We start from the raw sequence: 17,731 nt of genomic DNA, 5'->3' as shown, positions 1-17,731 counted from the left end.
TAATAATTTGGATATTATGTTAGATTGTAGGGACATTATGTACTCGATCTGGAGCTTGAGTTACAAATGAGGAAAGCGTGGGATTCAAGAGCTTAAGAACGCAACACTTGCTTTCTGTGAGCTACAAGAGGTGAACGCTGAAACCAACACTCATTAATCATTACTGATGATGTCCAGAGGAAACTGAGTTTTGGAGCTTCTTGTGATAAACCAACATATTAGGAGAAACGAGAAATAAATACATAGAATTGTGGGAAGGGTGAAGGCTTATCAACCCATAACTCATAATGGTTGTTCTCTCAGAAGTTTCAGAAGTGTTTTCATCTTCTTCATCAACTCATGGTCATAGATATGACATATTTTTAAGTTTCAGAGGTCTTGATACCCGTAATAGTTTCACCGCTTACCTTCATAAGGCTCTCATGGATTCCAATATTGCTACTTTCTTGGACGATGAAGAAATTGAAACCGGGGAAAATCTGAAACCAGAATTGGAGAGTGCAATTAAAGCATCTAGGGCTTCAATTATTGTTTTGTCCAAGAATTATGCTACTTCCACATGGTGTCTTGATGAATTGGTGTTGATCCTTGAGCAACGTATGACATCCAACCATATTGTTATTCCGATCTTCTATGATGTTGAGCCCACCAATGTCAGGAAGCAACAAAATAGCTTCGGAGAAGCAATGGCTAAGCATAGACTATTGATGGAGGCGGAGATAGATGAAATTAAAAGGCCTAATTGGGCTCAAAAGATGAACCAATGGAGTAAAGCTCTTACAGAAATTGTTGATTTAAAAGGGAAGAACGTTAATGGCAGGTAACCAATTTCTTACCGATACCTTTATAGTCCTTCAATTTTGTTTGATTAATGCATGAAACATCAATGTTAGCTAGGACTATGAAATTGATTTTTGTCTGACATGACACGACAAAGTTTTATGTAACAGGAAGAGTACAAGACATGATGCCGTATTTTGTTTTTCACTAACACGAAAACGAATCATTGGTTTATTTAATTCATACTTAATCATACATAAAACGACAAACATGACAAACACATAGCAAGTGTAACAACCCAATTTTTTTCAAATAAATTTTTTCATTTAAATAATAATCCATGTTCCTTAATTGTAAATTCCAACCACAAAGTATTTTTCAAAAATCCATTACATCGATTCAATTATTCAAAAGATCAGAGTGTTCATAACAAAACGTTGGAAAGTGCGTGCTGCGCCATCATGTCGGCCCTTGCCCTTAGATCCCGAAGTGCCTGAAACAACCAACAAACTGTAAGCTAATACTTGGTGAGTTCCCTATACATACCATACATACAATCATATAAGTCTACATATGTCATGCATACAACAAACAAATAAAGATGCCATGGAAACCTCCTAGGTCTTACTCCAAATCTCCTATTGTCTTTACATGAGTACATATCACATAGAAAGAACATCCACAAATAATCATTATAGCTAAATAATATGGACAGGCCTTGGTGCCTTTGACCCATTGGTATGGTGAGAAAACTCACCTCAAATGCTGACAACAGCTGAATATGTCCTGTCTCAGAGTATCAGCTGTACTCAATCCCTAGACATAAACAACTCCTTAGATTCAACTTTTTACTTCAAACCCTAGGAGTTAACATTAGTCAAAATCAAAGTCAAGGTCAACATTCTGAGTTGACTCAACTCGTCGAGTTTGGTTATCAGCTCGTTGAGTTCCCTTGTTGACTGGTCGGATCACAAAAAGTCCCACCAACTCGTCGAGTTCACTCATGAACTTGTCGAGTTGGACAGAAAACCAACTTCTTAATGCATTAAGCCGTTTCCTTTGAATCGAAAGACTCCAAACCTCAGATCCCTCAAATGATGTCTAGAAACCCAAACCCTAGGTCCTTTTAAGAGGGTCTTGACCCATTAAGCCGTTAAACTCTCACTCTAATGTTCCAAAACACAGATCTTATGTCCCAAGGTGGGCAAATCACGTAAAGTTTCCAACTTTACGTCCGTGCATGCTAGAAATAACCTGTAAGGCTCATTTTTGACTTCATAATGGACATATTGCATGAATGGGACATGGGGACCAATAAAGTTTGCAACTTTAAGCTTCAAGAGGTCATGAAGGGGTCAGATATACCCTATCAACCCCTGAAATCCTTTTCTTCTTGGATAACTCAACCAAAGACCCAAAAATCAAACTTCAACTTCAAGTAAGGAGATCTAGATAACTATATGTCAAATTGTCGACTTTATACCTCAAAGATGCTGCCCTTGAAGAAGATTTGGATCTAAAGCCCTTCCTTCAAGCTAGATGCTTCCCACCTCTAAGATCTTTTCAAGAATCACTAAAAACCACTCTTTTAAGCTCACCACACTCAAGATGCAAGATGTAATATGACTCTAGGGTTTCTATGGACAAGAGAGGCTGGTAGGGAGGCCAGCCACCAAAGTTAAGTCCTTTATAAAGGGCGCAGCACCCGAAATTTAGGGTTTTCTCTTCTTGCGCCAACTCGTTGAGTTGGCCACTTAAAATCTGTGGCCAGAAAAGTTCCAACACGACGAGTTGGAGCTCCCCAACTCGTCGAGTTCCATTCCAAACTCTTGAAAAATAACTAGAATTGTTTTATACCTTGACCAAGTGTTACAACGAGTCATGTCAATTTCGTATCGATTTACATCGTGTTTTTCAAATTTGACACGAACAGGAATTCAAATTTTGATTTCGTCCCGATTTCGTTACATGTCGTGTATTTTTGTCATGTCGTTTCATCAATTGACAACCCTAATGTTAGCTTTTCCTAATGCATTTCAATAAGTTTCTTGATTATCATCCAATAGGTCTATTTCCGATGTCTTTAAACTCAGTAAAGAAATGCTTAAAGTTAAATCTAAATATTAAATTATATGATCTCTAAATTTAATTCATGTAGATAGATTATATGTCATAATAGTTTTGACACGTTAGCTATGCATTTTATTTTATAGCAGATCTTAGACAAGATTAATTTGATTCCCACATAGCGGAGTTCGATCTTAATCAACAATTTCCTTTTGTTTTTATTCTAATGTTGTTCACATCTACGTATTTATAATATACTCTAATTAGCTAATGTCTTCATGAATTCCAGTCGAGACCCATAGTCAATTCCCATTACCTAGATTGGATTCCATTTTATGATATTTTTATCCGTCATTTAAATTCGATGATTTTGTTTTTTAATAGCTAGCTACCACTCACCAAATTCAATTCTTCTATTTGTTTCCATATGCATCTATAATAAAACTAGAGTAGTTCACCATACCATCGGGGTGGGTATATAATTTTGTTTTAGATTTATTTGAAATAACTTAGAGTAATAAAAATAAGACAAAATGGTACTTAGGTTATTTCATATTGGTCATGTTCCATTTCTGCATCAAAGTACAAAGAGATGAAATCCTTAGAAAAACAAAAGTTGGAATGGAAATGCAACTTTTAGAAAACCACGGAGACCATTTATGTAATTTACTTTAAAAAGTATGATCTTAAGGTCCTTGCATCAAAGTACAAAGAGATGAAATCCTTAGAAAAACAAAAGTTGGAATGGAAATGCAACTTTTAGAAAACCACGGAGACCATTTATGTAATTTACTTTTAAAAGTATGATCTTAAGGTCCTCGCACAGCATATACTAATTTGGTTAGAAGTATAGACATGATATAGTTTTGATGTGAAAAGCTTAACTAAAGATAATAGCTTAATATGATATAATTTTGATTGCGTCTTTGGATATATTAAATCTCCAAAGTGGGTTTGTTAGTTATTTGGATTGTGGTTCTTACTAAAATCAAATTTCAGGCAAGAGACGGAGGTTATTGAAGAAATTGTTAAGGATATTTACACTAGATTACGTATATCCTCAAGGAATCCTTTACCACAACTTATTGGGATGTACAATTCCATTGAATTCGTCACTTCATGGTTGAAAGATGCATCCTCACATACGACAGATATACTCACTATTTTGGGTATGGGTGGGATCGGGAAGACATCTTTAGCGAAATATGTCTATGGTTTACGTTCTTATGAATTCATTGCAAGCAACTTTATTGAAGATATCAGTAGAAGATGTGATGAAAAATTGAACGGGTTGCTTGATGTACAAAAACAAGTCTGTGATGACATTTCAAAAACACGTCAGATTCAAGTTCATGATGCTTCTATATACACCTCAATGATAGAGAATGTAGTAGCCTGTAAAAAGGTGTTTCTAGTTCTTGATGATATTGATAGCCTTGATCAATTGGATGCATTACTCGGAAACGGAAAGAAAGGTCTTCATCCGGGAAGCAAAATTATAATAACAACAAGGGACACATGGTTGACAGAGAGTTGTGCACTATTCAAATCGAATGCTAAACCCAAGCATGTAAAGCATTTTCTTCAAGGCTTACATGAAATAGAATCATGGCAACTTTTATGTTTTCATGCATTCACGTCCAATGGTCCCAAGGAAGGTTATTGGGAGGTATCAGAAAAGCTTGTGAAGTATTGTGAAGGACATCCAATGGCTCTTAAACTTTTGGGCAGGTCTCTACATAATCGAGGTGTAGCTTATTGGGAGGGGTACATAGATAGGCTAAAGAAAGAAAATGGTTCCCCTATAAGTAATGTTTTGAGAATGAGCTTTGATTCTTTGCCATTCAAAAATGACAAGGAGTTGTTTAAGCATATTGCTTGTTTTTTTGTTGGAACAGATAGAGATGTTACTGAAATAATATTAAAAGGATGTGATATAGACACAAGATCCGGGCTCACAAATCTCATTGACAGATGCCTTCTTAGTATCGGACGGAATAACAAGTTGATGATGCATCAGTTGTTTCAAGAGATGGGAAGATTTATAGTACGTGAAGAATCACCTGATAAGCCATGGAAGCGAAGTCGATTATGGTTTCATGACGACATATTTAAAGCGTTAAAACAAAAAAAGGTAAGAGACCATGTATATTTGGTGGTAGTAGGGTTAGATGCAAGAAAGCATTATACTTCCCTTGATTTGTTAATGACCACATTATACTTTGAAAAATCCCAATTATAACAACGTCATCCAAATATAAAACAATTTTCACTGGTATAGTTGGGTTATAATATCCTAAGAAATAAAATAAATGGAAAATATGATACTATAATTGGGTATAATCTTCAAAATACAATGTCTTACAAAAATATAAGCTAAAAGTACATTGTAGTTCAAATAATGAAAGTAGGATGCTATAATACACAAATAAGTTAAAGTATTTTTCTATTTTAATATGCATTTAGCCCTAAGTAGTATGAATGTTCCATGTATTTTTTGTTGTCTATATTGCTATTTCAAATTTTGTTTTGCATTTGGTTTCGTCTTAGGGTTTCAGAAATCTTCTTGGCCTTGCCTTAGACATGCAAAGGCTTAAGAAAGAGAAGTTGCATGCATCATTTGAGCTGAAAACAGATGCATTGAGTAACATGGATAACCTGCTGCTACTACAACTCAACTATGTGCAAATTAATGGATCTTACGAGAATTTTCCAGAAGAATTAAGATGGTTGTGTATGCATGGGTTCCCTTTAAAGTGTATACCTTTAGACTTACCATTGGAGAATCTGCTTGCTCTTGACATGTCATATAGCAATATTGAATCATTTGACATTTGCTATAGTAATCCACAACGACTTCAGAAGAGACAAAAGGTTAACTTATCTCCATTTTTTATTATTCCACGTTGAGTTGATAAAAATAACTACTATTCTAACTTATCTTCATTTAAGCAGTTGAGTGGATCATGCTTAAAAGAAAAGAGGTTGCTTGGATCACTAAAGATTCTTAATTTGAGTTTCTGTGAAAAACTTCGTAGTCTGAGTGGCTTTGACGAACTCCCCGCACTTGAGAGGTTAATAGTTAGAAATTGCATCTGTTTGCTCGAGGTTTGTGAATCAATTAAGCAATGTTTTGAACTTAACCTCATTGATCTGAGTTATTGCATCAAGCTTGAAAATTTTCCAAGAAGCTTAGGCATGCTAAAGAAAGTTAAAACACTATTGCTAAATGGTTGTTATCTAGGTGAATCTCGAATCGAGAACAGGGATATGAATTCTCTGGAAATAATCAAGGTTAACAACATTGGTATAAACACAAAAACCTCTTCCTCAGCCATACCAAATGACTCGAAGTTCTTTGGCCTTTCTTTACCCAGATCTTTAGTAAGCTTGTCACTTGAAGATAATAAATTGTCCACTGAATCATTTCCCATGGACTTTAGTTACCTATCCATGTTAAAGGAACTATATTTAGATTACAATCCTATCGTCTCCCTGCCCAATTGTGTGAGAAGCCTTCCTAGGCTTGAGATACTTAGCATGACAAACTGTAATATGCTTACGTCAGTTGAGCATCCACCACATACACTGACATATTTGAACCTCTATTCTAATTGTAAGCCTATCGTACGAAAAATTGTATTTGATCCAGAAATGTTCATGCTCCCGTTCTTCATATTGCCGCGTATATTAGCACCTTCATCATTTGAATTTGAAGGCATGATCAAAATCCAATCAATGGAAGGTATTGAGGAAAAGGTATTACGTAGTATGGGTTGGACTAAGCTAGACTTCTTTAACGAAAGGCGTGTGCGAACTAATATTTTAGAGGAACCTGAAATCCAGGTTTGCTCTAGTTAACTATATGTCTTTGTGTAAATATTTATGCATATATAATCAATTTGGTGATTAATGAAGCTTGTTGTAAATGGCAGATGTATTATGAATTTGGAATATTCAGCACAATTTATGGAGGTGAAGAGATGCCAAATTGGATTACAGATAGAAGGATGGGACCATCAATATCATTTACCATCCCATCATCTCCCAACAGGTTCAGAGGATTGAATTTCTGCTTTGTGAGGACGCGTCTATTTCTGAATAAGAGGCATGAATTTGTATATGATGACTTCATTTATGTGCCAATGATCATAATTAGTAATATAACAAAGAACCGCACCTGGATGTACGAACATCACATTGAAAGAGTCATCGTCTGTGGAGAGTTTATGACATTTTTAAGCCATTGGATGTTTAGGGTGAATGAGATGGAAGCTGGTGACCAGATTACTATTACTGTTACGAGTGTTAAAGATCTCCATAATCAACTTATAATGGAGTGTGGGGTTAGTTTTGTGTATGGTGATGGAGAGGAAGAAGAAGATGATGCATTGAGTTATTACAAGTCATGGAATCACATCATTGGTGGAGATCTTTCTGGATTTCAGTTAACAACCGGAGAATACATCCTAAACAATACCCGGTTTATGCTGCCTGGCATTAAAATATTTTCATATTATTGGCCATTGGTTGGAGACGATGCCTGCTATAAAGGTAAATGTCATTTTCTATTGAATGTTAATTTGTCGTGTCTTATGTTTTAGTCATTATTCAGGATTCTTGTGCCAAATACATAATGGAAATACACTTTCCTCACAAATTGTTTAAACAACAGCTAATATTAACTAACATTACCCAACTTACTTAGAAAAATTGATACCCATTTTATGTAGATGGATCACGACCAAAATCTACCCATTTAATATTAATTTTGTTGACACTAAAATAATAGTTTATTTCTGTAATATATGAACAATAGAAATTCCATTTTTGATTTTTTTTTTGGATCAACCCATGTATAAGTCTGCCTATTATGAGTTGTTTTGTTGGATCAGTTGATAAATTGATTAAAACACCAATGCTACCGATAAGCCCTGACATTTCTGTTATCTTTTTGGCCAGGGGTAGAATGGTCTTTTCTGGTATTATGGCTGTTATTTGCTGTTTTGTTATGTTGGGAGCACTAACTTTGTCCCAGGTCTGTTTTATGTTAGTATTTATACTCTCCTTGAGGTTTTTGTTTAGCAGCTAAGAATTATGATATAGAACTTTGTTCTTTCTTTTGGAGATACCCAGATCTCGAAAGCTGGGAATTATCTTAATATTATCAAGTATTTCTGTTAATGTGAGTGTTAGAATGTCTGGGATATACGATAGATTCAACAAGGGTCTATCAGCTACTGATTGAGAAGCCTAGATACAACTACTTTGTCCAAGTAGATGTAATGTGAAAGAAAATTAACATGTTACTTTTTATCTGTTTTCATCAGAAGAAGAAGTGTATTTCAGAGCCTTATCTTAAAGGAAGTCTGACATATTTGGTCTTGCATGTGAGGTATGATTTTTGACACACAAACCTTTATCTCATCACATGAATAAAAGGGACACACGATCAAATATATTATCGTTTTTCATTTTCTTTATGGATTAAATTTTGTTCCCTAGTTGGTGTGAAAAATAGCCAAATGCTAGAGATAATACTTATGGAAAGCCCACTATAGCATTGTACTTTGAGAAACATAACCAATTATAACAATGTACTTGAACTTTGTTCTTATTAAGGCATTTTAAAAAAAAATATCTATCCATTAATAGCATTGTACTTTCCATTTTTTTTTTATTTAACCTAGTATATATATATATATATATATATATATATATAGAACAATAAACCGTTAACCAAGGGGTTTTTCCACCTGTTACTTTGGTTACTTGTCAGTTTTATTGCCATGAACCAATTATAGCAACACACTTTATCTGCTGAGATGGATTTTTAAATAATTTTTAATTTGGCTAACTGAGTTATTGTCAACTCATCATGAAAGATTTTGAAAGTAGGTTGATAGAATGAGTAAAATCCAAAGTACATTGCTATAATCATTAATTTTGAAAATAATTTGCACTAGTACCTCCTCCATATGTAATTTGACTGAACCTGGTGTGAATAAAATGTCAGGCTTATTGGTTTTAAGAGCCTACAAGCCATGTGAATGTGGATTTTAGAGGAGCATGTGTCATGCAACAAAGAATGAAAGAATTTAACTTTATTACAAAAAATCATGTGATGTGTTTGAATTTGAAGAGTGAAAATTACATATTTGACACTTAGAAGTGAAGTAACTCTTTTATTTGGATAGTGATATTTTATATTTTAAAGTGAATGGGTTTTATTTGTCTGATATTTCAAGGGTTATATTGCATATTTCATTTCTTTCTGTGACAGAATCAACGAATAAATACAGTAATCACAGAACAAACTAATTGAATACACTAACTGACCTCAACTTTTTGTATGATCAACAGCAATTAATGTATGATCTCCCTTGATTTCTGAATCCCAAACTTAGCAAGTTGTAACATCCTGTTGTTCAATATGCTTTGTTTTGTGATTTTAAGTTAAAATTGTATACTTATTTTTATAAACTAAAAAATCATTTTTAAAAATATATATATTTTTAAAATGATTTAAAAACGTACAGTTACAGTCCAATAAATGTATCAAATGATAAATACCATTTCCCATCCACCCAAAGATTCTATACCAGTCAAAAAACAGGTTTTACAGGTCCCTTTGATACAGTGATGGAAAACTACAACCATTTTGGTGTAAATAAAAAAGGGTAATTATTGAAACCTTTTTCATGTTTCAAGTATAAATATAAAATCAACAAAAAAATGTCCACTGTGCATGACAAGGTACAACAAACTGTAACTTTCAAGCATGGAAAGTTCATATCTTAATACATAAAGAGTTGCATGTCATCTAGGGTTGTTCACTATCCATTCTTGACTTCACATATGCAAATGCCTCATTTTTCTAATATGTAATCATGTCTGATCTAGAAATGTTATTGCTCCAGATTGGTCATCCTATACTAAGCATTTTGGATTAGACAACACATATACCACTTTATTAGAGGTTTTCATTAACTTCTAAGTACATAAACTTGAACAACCAAATAATTTTGGGGTTAGTAATTAGTTAGGTAGTTGAAGAACTAAGTAATCTAGAATCATACTGATATATTTTTTTTTTAATGTTACACGTAACCAATAAAAGAAACTAACGTGCAGATATATATTTTTGGTTCAAGCATAAGATATAAAATTGATAAACTTAAAAGGAAGAAGATGCGTATATGGAGATGGAAATGTGGAACCAAGTCTACATGCATAGTGAATTGAACCCCAAAATTTAGTGATTAATAGGAGAGAAATTGGGATGATTGTTATGCAAACGTCAAGCATACAGAATTGAACTCCAGTTAGCTTTGCAGTCCTCAATTGAATTGACCAAACACTCAAAAAGTTGGATAAAGGAATTCGAGAAATCAAAACTGAGAGCAAAGGGGAACTGAATCTTACCTTTGTAATATTGTCGATTCTGATAAGGCTCCCATTTATTTGGTTGAATATTGCTGACAAGTACGACAATGGAGAAGCTAGGGTTTCATGGGTGTTGTATGATGGATGAGATAGCTAGGGTTTCATGGGTGGTTTGTGATGGATGAGATGTGAGGAGCAAGAACCGAGATTAGAAAGAGGCAAAGAAAATGGGAATGTGGAGTCGGCATTGCAAAGCACAGGGGTGGGGTGTAATCGTTTCCTAACACCACGTGGTTGGGGTATTCCTCTGGGTTTGCTTTATATAGAAAATGTATAGAAAAATCATTGTACATTTAACTTTTGATATCGTATGGATGAGTTATGGACAAAACATGAATTTCATTCAAATGATTACTCTATTGAGTCGAGCTTGGTAATTGACTCGACTGAGTCAGGTTGGATCAGCACAAAAACGAGAAACAACCCTTTCCAAGCAATCCTTAATTCTCCAAATTGGTTCAATGCCTATCGAAACCATTCCAAAATATTTTAACTACGTAAATCGATGTCCATTAATGCACTTTTACTTCACAAATTGGTTCCCCTAAGCTCACTATAACACAATCTAATGATTTCCAAATAGCCAAAACAACTTCATGATTGCAGTCACAAATCTAATACGCGGAGAGTTAAGTGAAATCAATGTTCTTCGTTGCACTGAAAACTCCCATGAAAGCTCATTAAGCTTGACTAAAGTGATTAAGTTCCATAAACCCAAATTTAAGCATGATTTGCAAATGAGACTTTGATTATGAGTGAAACATCATTATTAGGTTACATAACCATGGAATTTATCATTTATCCATATAAGTTCAAGTTTCAATTTTGAAATGGTTGATTGAGATATCCTGCATCTTAACCATATTAGGAAACATTTGATTTTATATATGTACTTTCAATTTTGGAGATGTACTTTGATTTCTAAGTAAATTTATTCTAGGAATAACCCATAAACACAAGTATTCCATCTCCAACAACAAGTGTATCATATAAACTATTTCATAACACTTACTTAACACATAATATGAGGGCAAATGTCACATTAGCCCATTAAACTTGTCATTTTTGGTTTAAAAGGTCACTCAATTGTTTTTTTTTGTTACAAAATGGTAATAAAGTCACATATGACCATTTTAAAATCTCCTTATTTTACTTGGTACCGGGATAACAATGTATACTAGGTGCCATTACACAAAATGACGGTGCCATGTCATTAAATGAAATGACCACGTGTATTACCTTTCAATTGAAATCTTTTAAATAAGCTGGTTTTCGCTATTTCCTTCTCCACTTCCGCTCAACTCTTTCAAGAAAAACCATTGTTTCCACTTTCCACCAAAATTTTTGTCGATGGTTGTATTCATCTCAATCAAAGTTCATTTCCAATGTGTGCTCATCAACAAACCTTTTTGCTACTCGGATAGTATTCATCATGTATTTGACAATATCGATTTTGCTGCTATGACTCACAAGGACGTTATTGGTTTTCTTGAACGGTTCACACAAGAGAAGTGTCAGAAAGTTTACTATTGTCAGTCGAATTTAGAAATACCAGAAGGTTTAACATTAATTTCTAATGATCTTGAATATCAAGAGTTTATAGACATTGTTTATAGGTGTGGAGTACAACTTGTTGTGTACATGGACCATTTTGGTACTCATCTGCAGCCATTCTGTGATTGAGTAAGTAAGGAAAATGACATTGAAGACAATTGTTCTGTCATGTCAAACATGTCAATGGAAATGGAAATGGTGTTGACCTAACTCTTACTGAGTTCATGAGTCCATAGAAGAGCAACATAGAAGGAGTAACATATGATGGCATCAGTCAAGAAAATGCAAATGAGGATGCAACAAAAGTTGAAAGCCTACAAGATGATGAAGATGACAATGTCCCAAATGTGAAAGGTCAACCAAGGTTCAATGAAGAAATACCTTGGAAGAAGCAGTTGTCAATTCTAGGTATGAGGTTTACCAATCCTAAACAATTGAAATTCATGCTTTGTAATTATGCTGTAGCCAATGGGTTTCAACTGTATTATGAAAAAATGACAGTAGAAGATTATTGGTTAAGTGTTGTGATGGTGAATGAACATTTAGGCTCTAGGCTTCATGGATGCGTGATGAGCAGTCTTTCCAAATAAAGTCCCTTATTAATGAGCATTATTGTGCCAAGAATTTTAAGTTAGGGTCAATAGTTAATTACAGATGGATTGGTAGTCATTTCACAAGGGAAGTTCTTGAAAATGAGAAACTGAATGTGAGGATGCTAAAAGAAGAAGTGAAAAATAAATTTGGCATTGAGGTTAGTATGTGACAGTGTAGAAGAGTAAAGCAACATGAAGTTTCTCTTGTTGAAGGTACCATAGTAGAAAATTATGAAAAGTTGTGGTCCTATGGTGAGGAGATTAGAAGGTCTAATCTAGGGTCAACAATTAAGATGTTTGTAAACTCTATGCCAGATGGGAAAACCTACTTTAGCAGGATATGTATATGTTTTTATGCACTGAAGCAGGGTTGGAGAAGTGGATGTAGAGGGATTATAAACTTGGATGGTTGTTTTTTAAAAGGAATGTGTAGTGGTCAGCTCCTATGTGATGTTAGGAGGGATAGAAACAATCATATATGCCCAATAGCTTGGGCTGTGGTAGCTATGGAAAATAAGGACATCTGGAAATGGTTTCTAGAAAATCTGAAAGAAGACCTGCATCTTGAATCCATGTTTGGTAGGACATTGATGTCAGACAACATAAGGTAAGGTTGTGTGAACTATGCATTACTAAATATTATCATGTTCTAACTATCCATATCATGTTAATACAGGGGTTAGTTGAAGCAGTGAAGGAGTTATTCCCAGACATAGAACATAGGCAATGTTCCAAGAACGTTTTGTCCAACTTCAAGAAGAAATATCCTGGTGGCCATTATGAGAAACTATTTTGGAAGGCAAGTAAGGAACCAACTGAGCCTCTTTTCAATGCAGCGATGAAAGAGGTTCAAATGTTGAGCCCTGCTACATATGTGCATCTTATGGGAAGGAATCCAAAGTCATGGTCCAGAGAATTCTTTAAGCAAGGAAGGGGAAGTGATGTTGTTGAGAACGGCTTATCTGAGAGCTTTAACAATGTGCTCTAAGATGCAAGGAAGAAGCACATTATCACTATGCTGGAGGATATAAGACTTTATGTGATGCAGAGGATGTGTAGTTTGAGATTAAAAGGTATTGGATGGGGATGATTTGATGTATGTCCAAACATAAGACTTTCCATAAATGAATTGAAGATCCACCAAAGGTTTGTTCAATTTGTGACATTATTATATATTAATGATGTTTTCCATACTAACTGTATGTATGTTTTCGATATTGGCAAGTGCTGCCTAGTGGATTGAATACCTTTGAGACGAGAAACTTAGAAGAGTCATATGGTGTTGATTTAGAAAAAAAAAATGTACATGTAGTGTATGGCAACTGAATGGATATGGTTGTGTTCATTTAGTAGCAGTCATATGTTATGTAAACAGGAATGTAGAGGCCTTGGTGGATCCTTTGTATTGTACAACCATATATATGAACACCTATAAGTACTCCATATGAAACATGAATGGGAATGCAATGTGGCCCCCAACTGACTACATACCACCATTTCCACCACTAAAAACGAAAAATGTCAAGGAGACCCACTATTAAGAGGAAGAGGGACATTATAGAGGTCAGTAGATCACACAGAGTGTCAAAGGCAGGAAAAAGGATTGTCGGTGGTGTTTGTAAGAAGGTACGACACAAAAAGTCAACATGTGATGCAGTTAAAAGACCCCTAAAATTAAAGGTAAAAAGAAAGATGAGTCAAGATGCAGGTGGAAGTGGTGTGTAGAAGAGGAAGATACAAGATGATGGAGGAAATGGTGTTAAAAAGGGGAAGGCAATGGATGAAGGTGGAAGTGGTGTTACCAAGGGCAAGGTATTAATCCAGCTCGATAATATAAAGACAGTCGAAAATAGAGTTTGTATGTAAAAGTTATGAATTTTACATGGTCGTTATCAGTGTAATCTTCTTAGGGTGTTAAATTTAAAATTAGTCGAGAATTAGTTGATGTGGTCAAAAGGAAATTTGTAGATCCCGTCGATACCTACGCCTAAATTTTAGGGTTTTGCACCCTATATAATCCCCTTAAGTCCCTAGGACTGATCTTTTATCAGCCACCAAACCCTCATATCGGCCCTTGTGAACCCTAATCATCCTTCCCTCTCATATTGTAATCTAGCGTGGTATTTTTTGGAGCAAAAGAAGAAGAAAGTTGGAGGAAGGAAGCAAGGATCTAGCAAGCATAGCTCTCATCTTCAGTTTGACACTATTCTGAACCTTTGTAAGTGTCCAAGATCCGATTTGTATTCCTCTATGTAGCTAGATCTTGAGTTTTGTCCCTTTTTCTCCTTATTATTGGATGTTGCAATGGATGGACCTCATAAAGTTTGCAACTTTATGAATCTCCAGGTCAAGGTGACCTTGTAGTAGCTGGGATCTGGCATTTAGTCATGTTTTGATGCCATGCATGGAATTTAACTCATATTTCCCCTTTTGGCCCATTTTGGGTTCAAGACATGCATTGGACATGCATGTCTATAAAGCACCAACCTTTGGGTCGATTTTGAGGCTAGAATCTCTTCTTGAAAGGTTGGGTTCCAGATTCCAAGGATTTTTGCTTATTGGTTAAGACCTTGAATCTTCGAGCCTTGTGGATGGGTTTTTGAGAACTTGGAGTAGCGCAAAGGGATAAAGTTGGAAACTTTATCCTTTTTTATAGCATTTGAGGTTGGATATGAGTCTTGGAGTCCCTGAAATCGTAGAATCAACTAAATGTATTATGCTCGGGCAAACTCTGCGAGTTGCAAGCCAACTTGGCGTGTTGGCTGGGATTTTTCCGACCTTCGGATTACGGTAGGAACTCGACGAGTTTATTAGTGCACTCAACCAGTTGGGTCAACATCGACTGTTGACCTTGACCGTTGACTTTGACTTTAACCATGGTTGACCAAGTTTGACCTCTAAGGGTATTTTGGGTATATTTGGGTTTTGATGGAATTGGTCACTTGGTGGTTGTAGGCATTTGAGTCGGGAGCTGAGATTCGGAGTCAGACCTTATCAGTTCTACACTACATGAGAGGCGAGTCTTCCTCACTGTACTTGTGGGTCGAAAGCACCAATGGCGACCCATTGGATTGATATCCCGTTATGCCTGTTGCTATGTTGTTATGATTTTCTAGATCGGTATCCTGGTAGATAGGATGTTGCTAAGATGTTATGATCTGTTAGATCGGTATCCTGATAGATAGGATGATGTTATGCTTAGTGATATGTTAGATCTGTTTGACTGGCTATAGAATGTTATATGATTATCTGTTATATATGCACATGTGTGATTGGTGGTTGAGGCTTCTCTGCTTTGTGCATAAGCCAATAGGCCTGGGTATTCCAACATGATGGTTGATTGGACTCATAGTATGTTGGCATTCCAACCCGATGGTTGAGGGGCCTAGGGTATTCCAACCCGATGGTTGATTGGACCCATTGTATGTTGGCATTCTAACCCAATGGTTGAGGGGCCTCGGGTATTCCATCCCGACGATGGTTGGACCCATAGTATGTTGTTTGTGTATGTGTTATTGTTGTGATTAGTGCTTTGGGGGAAACTCAATAAGCTTCATGCTTATAGTTTTGGTTTATGGTTTCAGGTACTTCAGTGGACCGTGGCAAGGTGAAGGCGTGCCCGTACACATCCTCGTGTTTTGGTTTATGGTTGTATAGGAATATAGAGGCCTTGGTGGATCCTTTGTATTGTACAACCATATATATGAACACCTATAAGTACTCCATATGAAACATGAATGGGAATGTAATGTGGCCCCCAACTGACTACATACCACCATTTCCACCACTAAAAACGAAAATGCCAGGGAGACCCACTATTAAGAGGAAGAGGGACATTATAGAGGTCAGTGGATCACACAGAGTGTCAAAGGCATGAAAAAGGATTGTCGGTGGTGTTTGTAAGAAGGTACGACACAAAAAGTTAGCATGTGATGCAGTTAAAAGACCCCTAAAATTAAAGGTAAAAAGAAAGATGAGTCAAGATGCAGGTGGAAGTGGTGTGTAGAAGAGGAAGATACAAGATGATGGAGGAAATGGTGTTAAAAAGGGGAAGGCAATGGATGAAGGTGGAAGTGGTGTTACCAAGGGCAAGGTATTAGCCGAAGATATCATTTCTCATATTGAGGAAGTATTGTTATAGTTGATAGACCATATCTTCAATATAGATAGCGATAGATATTGTATAAATACTAATTACAAATCATTATAATGGAATACGGGAAAAATACCAATTAACATGGTATCAGAGCACAAAGATCATTAACCCTACTTCCGCCTCTTGTTCTTCCCTATACGCCATTTTTTTCTCTCTTCTTTTTATTCTTCTTCTTCAATGAACCCAAAATCTCATCCAACAATCACAGTCACAAACATACGGAATTTCATTCCGTTTATATTGGAGATGGAGAGCGGACAATACACCTCATGGGCAAAATTATTTCGCATCCATTGCAGGACTTTTCAGGTTGTAGATCACATTGATTCTAAACTCATCCCTCCCTCAAAACCTTCTTCTTCTTCAACCTCTGTAGAAGCCGACAAAACTAAATCATCAGAGTTTCAAGCATGGTCACGACTTGATGCTATTGTTCTCCAATGGATCTAAAACAAAATTTCAAATGATCTGATGCACATAATTTTGAAACCCAATACCACTGCTTGTCAGGCATGGACTGCCCTTGAAAACATTTTTCAAGATAACCAGAGAACTAGAGCTGTCTACCTTGACAACAAATCTGTCTCTACAAGACTTGACAACCACTTTAACATCTCCTCATACTGCCAAGCCATGAAGATGCTTGTTGATCAACTTGCAAATGTGGGAAACCCGGTGTTCAACCAATGTCTTGTTCTTCAACTAATTGCTGGTCTCAACGAAAACTATGAAGGAGTTGTGATGATCATCCAGAAAAAAACACCCTTACCCGATTTCTATGAAGTTCGCTCCAAACTCATCATGGAAGAAGCTCGAAAAGCTCATCAGGCTGCCGCCACTGCTGTATCCCTAACTGGAGGCACCTCCGCTATCGCCTTGACCGTTTCAACACCAATAACTCATCCAAATTCTGGAGATCGCAACCGCCTTAACCAACACCACGCAGATCCCTCTACCTCTCGTGGACGTGGACGGGGTCGAGGAGGACGCGGTCGTAGACGATCTTCCAGAGGGCGTGGACACGGTACCAACAATAACCAACCCCAATAAACATACAATCGGGGGTCATGCCCCTATCATCCATGGACTACACCGCCACCATGGGCTTTTCCCAACTATACAACATGGGCTTACC

The 17,731-nt window shown here is 36.0% G+C and overlaps 1 protein-coding gene across 1 annotated transcript; it reads left to right on the top strand.

Annotated features, from left to right (window-relative positions):
* The first annotated feature begins 287 nt into the window (after positions 1-287).
* Positions 288-13,428, top strand: LOC145126876 (disease resistance protein RML1A-like). The gene is made up of 9 exons (XM_079062160.1): positions 288-820; positions 3,847-4,981; positions 5,398-5,721; positions 5,803-6,693; positions 6,783-7,401; positions 7,743-7,885; positions 12,084-12,328; positions 12,502-12,598; positions 13,117-13,428. Exons 1-9 carry the CDS (start codon positions 288-290, stop codon positions 13,426-13,428), a joined length of 4,299 nt encoding a protein of 1,432 aa, XP_078918286.1.
* The last annotated feature ends 4,303 nt before the right edge of the window (positions 13,429-17,731 follow it).

The sequence above is a fragment of the Lactuca virosa genome, chromosome 1 (genome assembly GCF_052849685.1).
Source record: "Lactuca virosa cultivar CGN04683 chromosome 1, Lactuca_virosa_CGN04683_v6, whole genome shotgun sequence".
NCBI classification, from domain to species: Eukaryota; Viridiplantae; Streptophyta; class Magnoliopsida; order Asterales; family Asteraceae; genus Lactuca; species Lactuca virosa.
This window is presented reverse-complemented; position numbering and strand designations above follow the sequence as displayed.

Bases quoted from the DNA above. Each gene is read 5' to 3' on its own strand.
- LOC145126876 (XM_079062160.1), top strand. From the start codon at position 288: ATGGTTGTTCTCTCAGAAGTTTCAGAAGTGTTTTCATCTTCTTCATCA. The intron at 821-3,846 runs GTAACCAATTTC...ATCAAATTTCAG, and splicing joins GGGAAGAACGTTAATGGCAG to GCAAGAGACGGAGGTTATTG. The intron at 5,722-5,802 runs GTTAACTTATCT...TCATTTAAGCAG, and splicing joins GACTTCAGAAGAGACAAAAG to TTGAGTGGATCATGCTTAAA.